This window comes from Microcebus murinus, chromosome 5 (genome assembly GCF_040939455.1).
Source record: "Microcebus murinus isolate Inina chromosome 5, M.murinus_Inina_mat1.0, whole genome shotgun sequence".
In the NCBI taxonomy this organism is placed as follows: Eukaryota; Metazoa; Chordata; class Mammalia; order Primates; family Cheirogaleidae; genus Microcebus; species Microcebus murinus.
The window spans coordinates 8943063-8955392 of NC_134108.1; the positions used below are offsets into that span (position 1 = coordinate 8943063).

The 12330-nt window shown below is 43.2% G+C and overlaps 1 protein-coding gene and 1 non-coding gene across 3 annotated transcripts in view; one reads left to right on the forward strand and one right to left on the reverse strand.

Moving 5' to 3' along the window:
* Positions 1-1118: 1118 nt before the first annotated feature.
* SNX9 (sorting nexin 9) overlaps positions 1119-12330 on the reverse strand; it is a 122669-nt gene continuing 111457 nt past the window's right edge. For both annotated transcript variants that reach the window (XM_012759636.2, XM_012759637.2), the window contains 5 exons: positions 9206-9282; positions 7911-8000; positions 6718-6832; positions 4545-4636; positions 1119-2784 (listed from right to left, as the gene is read on the reverse strand). In XM_012759636.2, the coding sequence (XP_012615090.1) occupies positions 2737-2784; positions 4545-4636; positions 6718-6832; positions 7911-8000; positions 9206-9282 (422 nt within the window). In that variant the 3' untranslated portion in view covers positions 1119-2736. The remainder of the gene's footprint in view (positions 2785-4544; positions 4637-6717; positions 6833-7910; positions 8001-9205; positions 9283-12330) is intronic.
* LOC142871258 (U7 small nuclear RNA) lies at positions 12123-12184 on the forward strand. Its single transcript, XR_012919512.1, has one exon. It is a non-coding gene; the product is annotated as a U7 small nuclear RNA (small nuclear RNA).

The following is a 12330-nucleotide window of genomic DNA, read 5'->3' on the forward strand; positions in this document are numbered from 1 at the left end:
TGTGACTCAAAGTTTTCTTTCTTACTTTCTTGAAGGGGTTTTTTAATCAAATAGGTTGAAAAAATTGAGCAATATACACATGTAGAAAAAAAAGGACCTTCACCCATTACTGTTATCAGTTCCATGCAGTAACTACTACTTGTAACTTTTACTACCTTAAATAATACATTGCAGTATTTTGGATTCCCACTGTTTGGGTAGCACCTGTGGAGTCCCTCCACTGAAGGTGTGGACCAATAGTGCTGGGACAGGTGTCCTACAGCCTGTCAACCCTGCGCTACGGGGTGCAAGCAGACCACCTGGCTGGCCGTGGGGGCCCGCCGGCCATTACTGAGGCTGATCCTCCTCCACCCTTCCCTAGGTGAGGGACGTTGCTCCGCCAGTGCCTGTGGGAGTCGTGTCTTTCTTGGTCACCCCAATGCCCGCAAACCATGCAGTGGGTTGACATCCTGGGCTTGTTGCGCCTGGTGGCAGGCAACCAGTGCCACCTGCTTGACAAGCAGACTGACCTTTTCCTCCCACCACACCTTTATCTCTCTTCTCCAAATACTTATCTACTATTAATATTTGTACGCTGTCAAGATTTGTAAATGTTATTAACTATAGCTCTTATCTAAAAGCTGATAAAAATAAAAATCAAAACATCAACATATATAAGAACCACAGGGTGCATTTAATCTCAAAGAGAAGGAAATACATGCCATGTCGTAAAAATTCTGCCACTTGAAGGAGAATCCTCCAAGTGTCGAGCTCCAGGGGATTACCTTTTCTAACTCTTTACTTTCCTGGTTCACAGTGAGCTGCTCCTGCTCTGTGTATCCCACGTCACCTCCTTCTCTTAGATCCTGTCTTCGTTTTCCTGGCCCTTCCTCATACCAGTGAGATCAGAGTATCTGGGAGGTAATCACGGGGCATCTGTACTGTGCTTGTGACCCTCCAGGTGGTGGTGGTGTACTCCCAGGACTGGCAATAGCGACTCAAGAATCTAAAATTATTAATTCATGGCAGAAGAAACGTGTTTTGGGGAAAAATTCATTACCTGGATCATTTTCAGCAGCTGAAATAAAAAGTAATAAACCAAAAGAAGAAAAATAAAATCAAATAAAACCACCAAAAACTGTTTTGAAAAAGTGCTTTGAGAATTTACTGTACAGTTTTTTTAAACAATTTATTTATATGTTGGCTTCTACATGCTTTTACATTTGTGTAAAACATTTATACATATTCTTTACAATTTGTACATATATTAAATGGCTGTATCATAAACACTGTTCTATGGATTTTATAAAAGAAAAATCAAGTGGGGAAAATTACTTGTAAAACACCAACGAAAATCCGTGATATTGAAGAATAAGACGTTCCCGTATTCACCTTCATTTGAGTTCCTCATCTACTCAGTTTTTGGTTTCATTTTATTTATGCTGACCTGGACCTTCCATTTTCTATAATATGACAGGTCAGAAAAATGAAAGCAGTGAGAGAGTGGTAAGGCAACTGTGGAAGACAGACGCTCGTCTGCGGGAGAGACGGCGTGCCTGAGTGCTCGGTTTAGAGCTGACAGCGTGTCAGGGGCTGCTTTGCTGCGGCCCTCACCGGAGCACCGGTGCTCAGAACAACTCCGCCTGGAGCTCGGCACGCAGGAGAGCATCGGTCTGCGCTTTCTCTTCCGCGTCAGAACCAGGGGATCCTGCACGCCGTTCAGGCTGTCGCCCTTCTCAGTCCCTGAACTTGCCGTGGGGTGGGGGAGTGGGGGCAGAGGAGCCAGACTGTGCTTTTTATCTTGTCTGACACCGCACCGGCCTGCTAGCCTACAGTCCCAGTTATGTAGGTGCCACCTGTCACTAGCACTGCTCGTGGCTACTGATGAACAGCTAAGAACACAGGGGGGAAAGGTCTTGGCCCAGAGGGCGTCGCCTTTGCTCCTTCCCCTAGAGCTCTCCTGCACACAGATATCAACACAGCTGCTCGCCCTGGGAGCAAGGCCACAGAATGTGTAAAGGCCTCCCAATTTTTCTGACTCTTTCTGGCAGGAGACATGCCTTGACCATGATCGGGAAGAAGTGCAGAGAGAGAGCACTGGTCCTCGGGTACGAGCAACACGCCAGAAACGGCCCCGGAGCCATGGTGGGCAGGTCGATCTGCTCATCTGCCGAGCTGCGTCCCCCAATGGGACACATGACGGTCCACCTGCAGGACCCTCCTGAAACGTAAGCACTGCGTCGTATTGTGTCAGTGGAAGGTCTGCAGACCTCCCTGAATGGGCAGGAGCCCAGAGGACTGAAAAGAGTTATAAAAATATACAAACATATATATTTTTTTATTCTGCCATATTTCATATTTTAAGAAAGCAATTAGTAATTAATTATCTGACATTGGGTAAGAGCTTGAAGATTGTAGGTGACTTATAAATTACAATTCTATGTAAAATATCAGTCAGTGGGGGGAAACCCCTAATTTTCCATTCAAAATTCTGATAACATTAAGCACTTTCCAAAAATAGAGACAATTTCCATTGGCTTAAATAATGGACATGGAAAAGAACAAGACGACCATCCCTAAATAACTGAGGCATTTAGGCTGGTTAATAAAATAAATGTGGTTTTTGCAACTATTTCTTTTTGTTTTTCTTTCCTTTTTTTCCCCCTTTTTGATAAAAGGGAAAAAAACACCTTTTGAATTGCATCGCCCCAAGTCAGAAAGAAGCACTCCGGAGTTCTCCTCACGTTCCGTCCTGTTCTACATGACCGGGAAGCGGCTGAGGGCCTGCCTCAGCTTTTCTGCAATCTGATGAAACAACAACACAACAGAACAATTTTGAGATCTTACCCCATTACGAGTTCACAGTATTCTATTCGTTACAATTCTTCCAAGTTGAACATTACAGAAATTTAACTGGTCTATCTGGCTCAACCCCGCCTCCACGACGCTGCTGGAGAGACCGCCCTAAGCCACGGCTTGTCCCGGCGTCCCCTGCCGGCCTGCGAGGTGTCCACGCACGGTCCCGCCTCTGCCGTGGCAGCACCGCCGGACTACCCGCTTTTCCTCACACGGGTCTGCTGGATCAGGTCCTCGTGCCGGCTTAGAGTCCCTGCCTCTCCCGGACAAGTCTGAGCTGCAAAGACCCCACTGACGGCCACCGCTCCCCGTCCACACCCTGCTGCTACGGGTGTGAAGGCCGCACGTGCCCCTGCCACACGGCTGACGGGCACTGTAATCCGTCACGTGCCCGCGCCTCCCCCGGAAGACCACATGCGCCCGGAAGGCACGAATGTACCCTTCACCCCTGGATGTTAAACATCTGGAGTAAGTGCTTAGTATCACAGATATTCAACAGATGTTTGCTCCATGAACAAACACAAAGTTTTAATAAGAGTGACTTTGCCGTAAAACTGTGTTAGATCTGAAACATGGCAATGTTGTATCAGCCACTTACGTTCATGCAAAGACAGTGATGAAGTACATGGTTTTCTATTTTGAATTACAATGTCACTAATAATTACACCACACTTGAACTTGAAAATTATGTAATAAATCAATATTATCAGAATTTCTAGAGTTGCACCCTTGCAGCATTCTCTCACAGAGACAAGTGTAATCGCTGTGCTCTAATACACGAGGACAGGCAAACACAAGATGGCATCGATTGATGAAAAATGTGCATGTAAAGAGCACAGGCACCACGTACTGTCGGGGTGAACACTGCGTAGGCGAACGCTTTCCCTAAGCCAGTCTCCCAGACCGCCTGTCCCAACACGTGACCCACAGCCATGCACCAAGCACATCGAGCACAGCTCCCCTTCGAGGATTTGTGGCTGGAGACAGGCCCAAGATGCCACGTGCGTGCACAAGAGCTGCGGGCTGGCCCAGCGTCACCCGAGTCACAGGAGCTGACACCACTGACGGGAGAAACAAGGCCACAGACGGCCAGTTATCAAGTTACAGAATTTACCCTCCGATGTCTGGGCTTCCACCTATATGCTGTTGGATCGTTGTTTCTACACACTCTGGTAAGCAACAAACTTACTGTGCACTGGTATGGAAATTTAAGTTTTCACTATTGTTATTTGAATGAAAATATTTAAGGTTTCACTGCTTTGTTTTCCTGCTGAGATTCCTTTGGTGCTCTGTGAAACCCCATTCACGGAAAACAAGGGCTGCTTTGGTGTCCTGTGTGGTGCCAGGCTCCTTCCCGGCTGGTGCTGGAGCCCAAGGGACAGCAGGGTGACCTCATCTCATTCAGCACTGTTCCGTGCACAGAGCGGCTGTGAGCAGGGAAGGCGCCACACAATGAGGGCTTCTTGGGGCCTCACGACTAGCTCCAACAGCCCTTCTTCAAAGGGAAACCTTTTTAACCCAGCGTTATTCAAAAGGAAAAGGCAGATGGAATTGACAGAGATTAAAAAACAAATCCTATTCCAAATTTAACCTCCTTTGGTTTATTACTTAGGATGAAAGAATACAAATGGCTTAACTTTATACGGCTGAAGTCATTTACCAGAATCCGCCTCCCAAAGCGTGCGCGAAGCACGGCCAGACCAACTCACCGTTTCATAGAACTGCACCTGCTGCTCCAGGTACAGGCGAATGACGCTGTTGTAGTCGTAGATCCGATTGCTGTGAAAGTGATTCATCTCAGCTGCAACCCAAACCAAGACCCCAGTCAGTTTTCCCTCCGAGTTTTCAAATGACAGCACCTGCTTTCTCTGCTCAGCTATGATGAATCATCAACCAGCCCTAATCTGGTTGGTTTCAGTGCAGTCTCAGTTTTTGGCAAATCACTTTCTAAAGAGGCTAGAAAACCAAGCTGAACAGTTAATGGCAAATACCACTTTCCAGCAGATGGATGATTTTCATTGATGTGCATATTAAATACTTTAAAGCCCAACACAGATAAATCACCCCAATGTGGACTATTACCCTAACAGAACTGATCAAACAGGAAACAGACTTGCAGGACCCAGCAAGGCTCCTGGGGGCCGTCCCGCCTCCCTCTTGGATGCTGCTACTTCGGCAGGTTTCCTGGGAGCGGCTGGCAGGGGCGTGAGGCCCCTCTTCAGCAACAGGGCAAGCTACCTGAGCTCAGCCTCTCACTAGGCAGGAGGATTTCATGCTGGGGATTACATCCTTCTCCTCTGCTGAATACACTGGCTCCTATTTCTGTCTCCCCATTCCTGCCCCCAACTCTGGGGAGCCGCTTTCCTCATCACCTCCCTGATGCCCCCCCACCTGCCCTTCCCTGCACCCCAGCCCCGGAGGTCAGCTGCGCTCAGCAGCTAACTGTTCTGACTCTCGCACTCAGTGACCGCAAGTTATACAAAGCTTATTTACCGTGTGGATGACCTCAGACACACGTTCAAAACCAAATTCCAGGCCGGGCGCTGTGGCTCACGCCTGTAATCCTAGCTCTTGGGAGGCCGAGGCGGGCGGATTGCTCAAGGTCAGGAGTTCAAAACCAGCCTGAGCAAGAGCGAGACCCCATCTCTACTATAAACAGAAAGAAATTAATTGGCCAACTGATATATATATTAAAAAAAATTAGCCGGGCATGGTGGCGCATGTCTGTAGTCCCAGCTACTCGGGAGGCTGAGGCAGAAGGATCACTCGAGCCCAGGAGTTTGAGGTTGCTGTGAGCTAGGCTGACGCCACGGCACTCACTCTAGCCTGGACAACAAAGTGAGACTCTGTCTCAAAAAAAAAACAAAAAAAAAAAAACCCAAATTCCACATTTCAAACCCTTCAAAACCCAAATCTTCAACAAGGTTTCCACATTTTTGCCACTAGTTGCTTGAGCTATGGATCCTCCACACACACGCCTCTCCTCCCTCGGACTCCCAGTCCCAAGGGTTGTTCCCTGGAAAAGCTGCAAATACGCTTCATTCTCTCCTCCTGGTACATCTTCTCTCTGTCCTCAGCACCTCAGACCACAGAGGCGACGTTCCTCCGCTTGGGCTCTCGGCCTAGCGTCTGCCTCCAATCTGCCCGATCAAACCCTTCTCCCTTGATGGTCGCTTGTCTTCCTCCCTTGAAAACTTTTAATGGCCTCTTGATGCCACGTCAAGCCTAGACCCTTCTGTTGGGCTTTCAAGTTCTTCTACGATCATCAAAATTATTTCTCAATAACCTACAGGTCTGTTTTACTCTTGCAGGCCCATGACACAACCTGGTGCCACGATCTTGTGTGCCCTCCCTGTTCTCCTCCGCCCAGGCATGTGCCAGCACCCAGCCACCAAAACACAGGACACACCCACTGCTGCTCCCACCGGCTCAAAAACACTCACATCTATAAAAATTAATATCTTGCTAGAGTACAAACTGTGCCTAAAGTGATATATCCAAGCCCCTTACATTCCGTGGTCCTGGGGCAGTCACGTCACAGATTGCTAAGAGCTGAACTTTGGAATTTAATGCAGCAGTTGATATTGAGGGTTATAAAAGGAATCTTCAATGTCTCTCAAATAATAAAATGTACAGGTCTAATCAAGCTGTCATTCATAGCTTTATCAGGTAAATGTGTAAAAAATTAAATAAATACTGCAGATTTTCATCAACACTGGGATCCTGCAAACAAGGGGCTTATGAAGGCATTTAAAACCAGCTCTTATTTATTTAACTGTTGTTCATATTTGGATTTCTCTTCAGCAAGGGAAACATCAACTTTGCTGAGGCCAGGTTGGGCGGGAGGAACTCCACTAGTTACTCATAACCCTTTTATCTCACCTTGCAAGGCGTAAGACATGATGCTGACTCGTTTTGCCATGTTCTGTTTGTCTTGTGGGGTGATTTTGCTAGTTGCAACTAATTTATCACTTTCTTTCACTTTTTCTATTGCTCCCTGTGAAATATAAAATGAACGAGCATTAATAAAACAAAGCTAAAAGGATGAGTCATTAGTTTAAAATGTAACAATGCTAACATAGTCTGTAACGGACTTGCTACTGAACAGGAAAACATCCCAGCAAAATAAGAACAGAAGAAAGCATCTAAACTTAACTTCAAGTCCCTTGGAAGCAAAAAGGTTGCTATTCTTGAACAATGTAGCTAAGCTAAAATTTACAGTTTTATGCTACAACAAAAGAGAAAACCAAACAGCACTATTACCATCTCTGTAATATGTGGAAGCCACTGACCATGTTAAGAGTAGCACATAATAGGAAAACAGGCATTGGCAGGTTTAGAAAGTCACTTGACTCGTACAGGGTAGAGTATGCACATGGGTCCCCTGTCTCTTCTTTCATGAAATAGAATATTTAACAAGCTGGCACTTGAGTGTGCCGACTATAAATAAGGCTTGGGCTTTACTTTGATTTTTGTAAGATTCCCTGAATCAAAATTTAAATCAATACTTAGATGGAAGCGGTTGTAAAAACGGCCAAACGTTTCCCACTTCAGTATCATCACACTGCTTGTTACTAGGGGCTGCCCGGAAAGAACTCCACACTCGTGCATAAAGCAGACACCAGGCCTAAAACTCTAACTCTGCTGGCACAAATCCCTACAAGCTAACTGTTCTGAGTTTTGTATTAAGTGGTATAAAGCTTCTAATTTACCTATGATACCCTTTCATGATATTTAAATCATAAAGCAAAATGCTAAAACGGCCACATGCTGGGATTGAGATCCCAGAGCAGTTCTCGGTAGAGACCTGGCTAACAAATCCAAGCACACAGCTGCACACTGGAGCCCTACAGCTGACCAAAACCCACGACTCGAGACAGAAGTAACGTACAGATTTTGAAAAAGAGAATAACAGAATTAAAATATGAGGACACCCCAAACCAATTTTTTGTTTAGTTTAAAAACCTTTGTGATGGGAACTGTAGAGTTCCTCTTTAAAATAATAAAGACAAACATATAAAGACAATATTGACCACAGCCGTGCGGTCTGCCCTGGCTCCCCCGGTGTCAGTTACCTTGTGGGTGCCAATGATATCGGGGAAGCAGCCAAGAAAACCTTTATATTCATGATTGCATTCCATCAGGAAGTGAAGATCTTTCTTTGGCTAGAATAAGATACAGGTCGGTTGTTACTGGCAGAGGAATAAAGAAAATCAGGGAAAGGAAAACTGTTATATCTGAGGACTAGAAATCCTCTATGCACTACACTAAATTATTGAGTGTTAGGCGTTCAGACTAGTTTTTCTAAAGAGAAAATAATTCCCAAGACTATTTGGTATACTCTGAATCATATGTTGTAAAGAAAATGATAAAACATCATATAATTTTTAAGTAGGTGTGTAAAATTAGCTATTTTGAGGTAGCCAATACCATGAGGGAAAACAAAATTTAGTTAATACTGTTTGTTTACACACAAGCAAATAAGTTGTTATCGTTTAATGTCCAAATTTTAGCAGAGAACAAAATATTATTTAAAAACCTGGTAATCATTTTAAGTGGCAACTTTAAATTTTTCCAAATTTTTAATAGCTATTTTACTCACATTTCTAAGAAATTAATATTTTTTACAAGTATCAGCAAAGTAGTTGATGATCACATCAGCAGCACAGCATGTGTCTATTATCTATAAACATAGTATGTTTCTTTTGTTTGTTTGTTTTTTTGTTTTTGAGACAGAGTCTCACTCTGTTGCCTAGGCTAGAAGTTGTCTGAAAAAATTTTTTTTTTTTAGTTTAGAGGTTTAAAATAATTTAGATTCCTCTTAAGGGAACTTCTTATCTGTTATCTGGAAACACACACACACACCTGCAATTGGGCTTCTAAAGACTCCAATAAAAGCCATGTAGACAAGGACCTCCCTGTTCGGGGGCTGGTAGCAGGTGCTTCTTCCCCTTGATATTTACCAAGACTTATTAGTAGCAGGTGCTACCTAGTAGCTATTAAATCCTGGAAACCATGCAAGGTAGGCACTGCCTTGCAATTTAACAGATAAGGAAACCAAGGCTCAGAGAGGCTGAGTGACAGCCCAGACAGGTCTGAGCCGGCCTTCTTCCCTGGACGTCACAGTCCCTGGGTAGCTAAGGACGGAACAGAGGCATCAACACTGCAATGCATTCATTGAGATGTCTTGATGATAAATTTATCCATCCACTTTGGCTTAACATAAGAAACACTGTTATAAATACAAACAACAAAGATACACAGAAACAGAAGAGGATATCTATTCGAAAAGTTTGACTTAAGAAAGGTTTTAAATATATGGATCAGACAGCACAAAATCTTAATTGGAATTGTGTGATTATGTTAGTACCTGTTCTGCCACGAGACTGGCAATTTCTTCGTATGTCTTTCCTGCTTCTGTTATTGCATCATTGAGGTCTGTTTCACCTGAAAATGATCAGTTTTATCAGTGGTTATAAATTACAAATATTTTCTTTTCATCTATTTTATTAAAAATTTATTATAGATTTTATTAGTAAATTTTATTATAGAAAATTTCAAACATTTTGGAACCTAGCAAGCACAGTATAATGAATCCCCATCACCTAACCTAACTCGCAGCTCACGGCCAACCTTTCTTCAGCTACACCCTCTGTACCTCACTGGACAAACAACACCTCATCCATGAACCTTACCCAAAATATAAGGACTCTTAAAAAAATAGGGACAGTATCATGGCCACCCCTAAGACCATCACTCTGACATAAGGAGGCATCTCAGCGCAAGCTGGCTGCCTGAGTCAGGACACCAAGCCCACGTGGCGCACGGTGGATGTTTCTTAACTCTACAGAGTCTTCTCCCTCACCCCTTTTTCTGCAAGTTGCCTTTGTGGGGTGCTGACAAACCCCAGCCATCTGCCTTGGCACCTACATTCTGGGTTTTGCTGACTGCATCTGTGTGACACTTAGTACATTTCTCTGTCCTTGTGTTTTCCTTACAGTAGTTACTGGATCCAGAGGCCCCATCAGATTCAGAGACATAATTTCTGTTTTTTACAATGTCAGAAGCCATGAGTAACCACTGTCTAGATCTTTTTATTTTAGTGTGGGTTTTCTACTCCATTTCTATCATTCCGCCTTTCCTAGCTCAAACGCTTCGATAAAGAGAAACTGTATCAACTTTCCAGTTACCTTGAGGTGCAGTTCAAACAAGAAAAGAGGTTAAAGGCTGGATTCTTTCTCTGTACCCTATTCAGAATAATCAGCTGATCCTCTACCATCCTCCAAAAGTGAGAATAATTTTTTAAAGTATCTTTACAATACTAGATCTAAATATATTTGATATTCTTCATTCCATATCAGTTATTTTCACCAATGCTCAGATTTTCTTTTCATTGGCCAGAGGAGGGCTCTTCAACTGGCACCTGAGCTCTTTTGACAGGAGCCCGGGTTCACTGTGGTGGGACAGTGTTCAGATGCCACTGCGAGTGCTGCTAGGGAATGCTGCTTGGGTAATTGTTTTAGGCCTTTTCAGTGAACAGAGCAAAACAAATTTGTACTTTTTTAAAAGAGGGAAAATGCATTAACGAGTTCATACTGATAGTTCCAATTCAAATTTAGGACTTCAGAAATTTTTAAAGTTTATTTTAAAACTTATTTTTAAAAATCTTAATTGTTCAACAACAGTAACATAATTACATATTTGCTTTGCCCTGTAATACATAGTTTTAGAAGTTTTAGAATAATGGTATCAATATTACATTTCTAACTATAATTACTGAAAAACACTAAAATTATTTTGCAGTCTTTCTTACCTTAAGTTATTTGATATGTACAAAGTACTATTTTAAGGTGCTTTAAAACAGTTCCTCTCAGTGTGGTTATGTTTTCATTTTTTTTTTTTTTTTTTTGAGACAGAGTCTCGCTTTGTTGCCCAGGCTAGAGTGAGTGCCGTGGCGTCAGCCTAGCTCACAGCAACCTCAAACTCCTGGGCTCCAGTGATCCTTCTGCCTCAGCCTCCCGGGTAGCTGGGACTACAGGCATGTGCCACCATGCCCGGCTAATTTTTTTTTTATATATATATCAGTTGGCCAATTAATTTCTTTCTATTTATAGTAGAGACGGGGTCTCGCTCTTGCTCAGGCTGGTTTTGAACTCCTGACCTTGAGCAATCCGCCCACCTCGGCCTCCCAAGAGCTAGGATTACAGGCGTGAGCCACAGCCCCCGGCCTATGTTTTCATTTTGATGTATCAAGTCACTTGTTTTGTTTTTGACAAATTAGGGATTTTTTTCCCCATTTTGGTTTAAATTTATTTTCTAATATTTATGTAAAACATTCACATGGTTCCAAAATCAAATCAAATCTACAAAACAAGAATCAGAACCCTACTTTCCTCCCCACAAATAATCTTTACTCAGTACAGTCTCTGTGTTGCTCCAATGTCATTTCACGTACTGTTAAAGAAGCACTGAAAGTGGTATTTAATATAACCAGAGACATCGTCAGGAATCCAACTCATTTGCATCACTGCAAGATGGCACGGCGCTGCACGGCCCAAGACCAACGTCTCTGAGCAGGCGGCTGTGATACGGCAGCACCCAACACCACCGACCTTCACTGCCCTTGGAAATGGGAGATAGGAACTTGAACTGTTCTTTTTTTTTTTTTTTGAACTGTTCTTTATTCAACATAAAACACATATCTTGAGTACTTCTAATACTGGGAAAAGTGTTATTTGCAATACAATATTTAATAACATGTTGACTGATAATTACAGTACAGGAAATGCTGAGGAATCACCATTGGCTCCCAGGGCAGGGTGTCAGCGCAGGATGCCACGGACGAGCCTTGTGGAGCCTGGCTCAGTATCTTAGGGTCATGCTCCTGCCATCCACTTTCCATCTGCGCTGCCGTCTCTACTGTGGTGGCCTCATCCCTTTCTCTACTCCTCCTTTCTCCATATCACTATGTTTCTTTTACGCAGTTTCAGGCTAAAATTACATAGAGTGTACAATGCTGGAGAGAATCTGATCATTTCGAAGGTATGTGGATTCTACTATCTTTTTAAGAGGATGAGAAATATATGCAAAGACTTATTTACAGCATAAAGTCAATGAAATTTAGAAGCCATTTCCCAGATTACCAACTGTCTTCTCTTTCCTCTCTTTTCAAAGACTTTTGGTTCAATTATCTGCACCCTCTATTAATAACAACATAATTTAGGGAACAGTGAGAGATATCTGTCTCTTCTAGCACTGCCCAGTAGAACAAGTGAATTGCTATGATTTAGTGTTATAGCTCTTTTAGAATTTGTCTAGCAGGTTTTCTGGTTTTTATTGGAAAACTGTCCATATGAAAAAAAAATCTATAATTTAGTTCTGCATGGCTTCTATGTTTTCTATGTGACTTTAAATGACCTGGATCCTAAATCTAGGTACATATATTAATATTATAATCTAGCTACAAACTCTTCAGTTACTGGAAGGACCATCGTT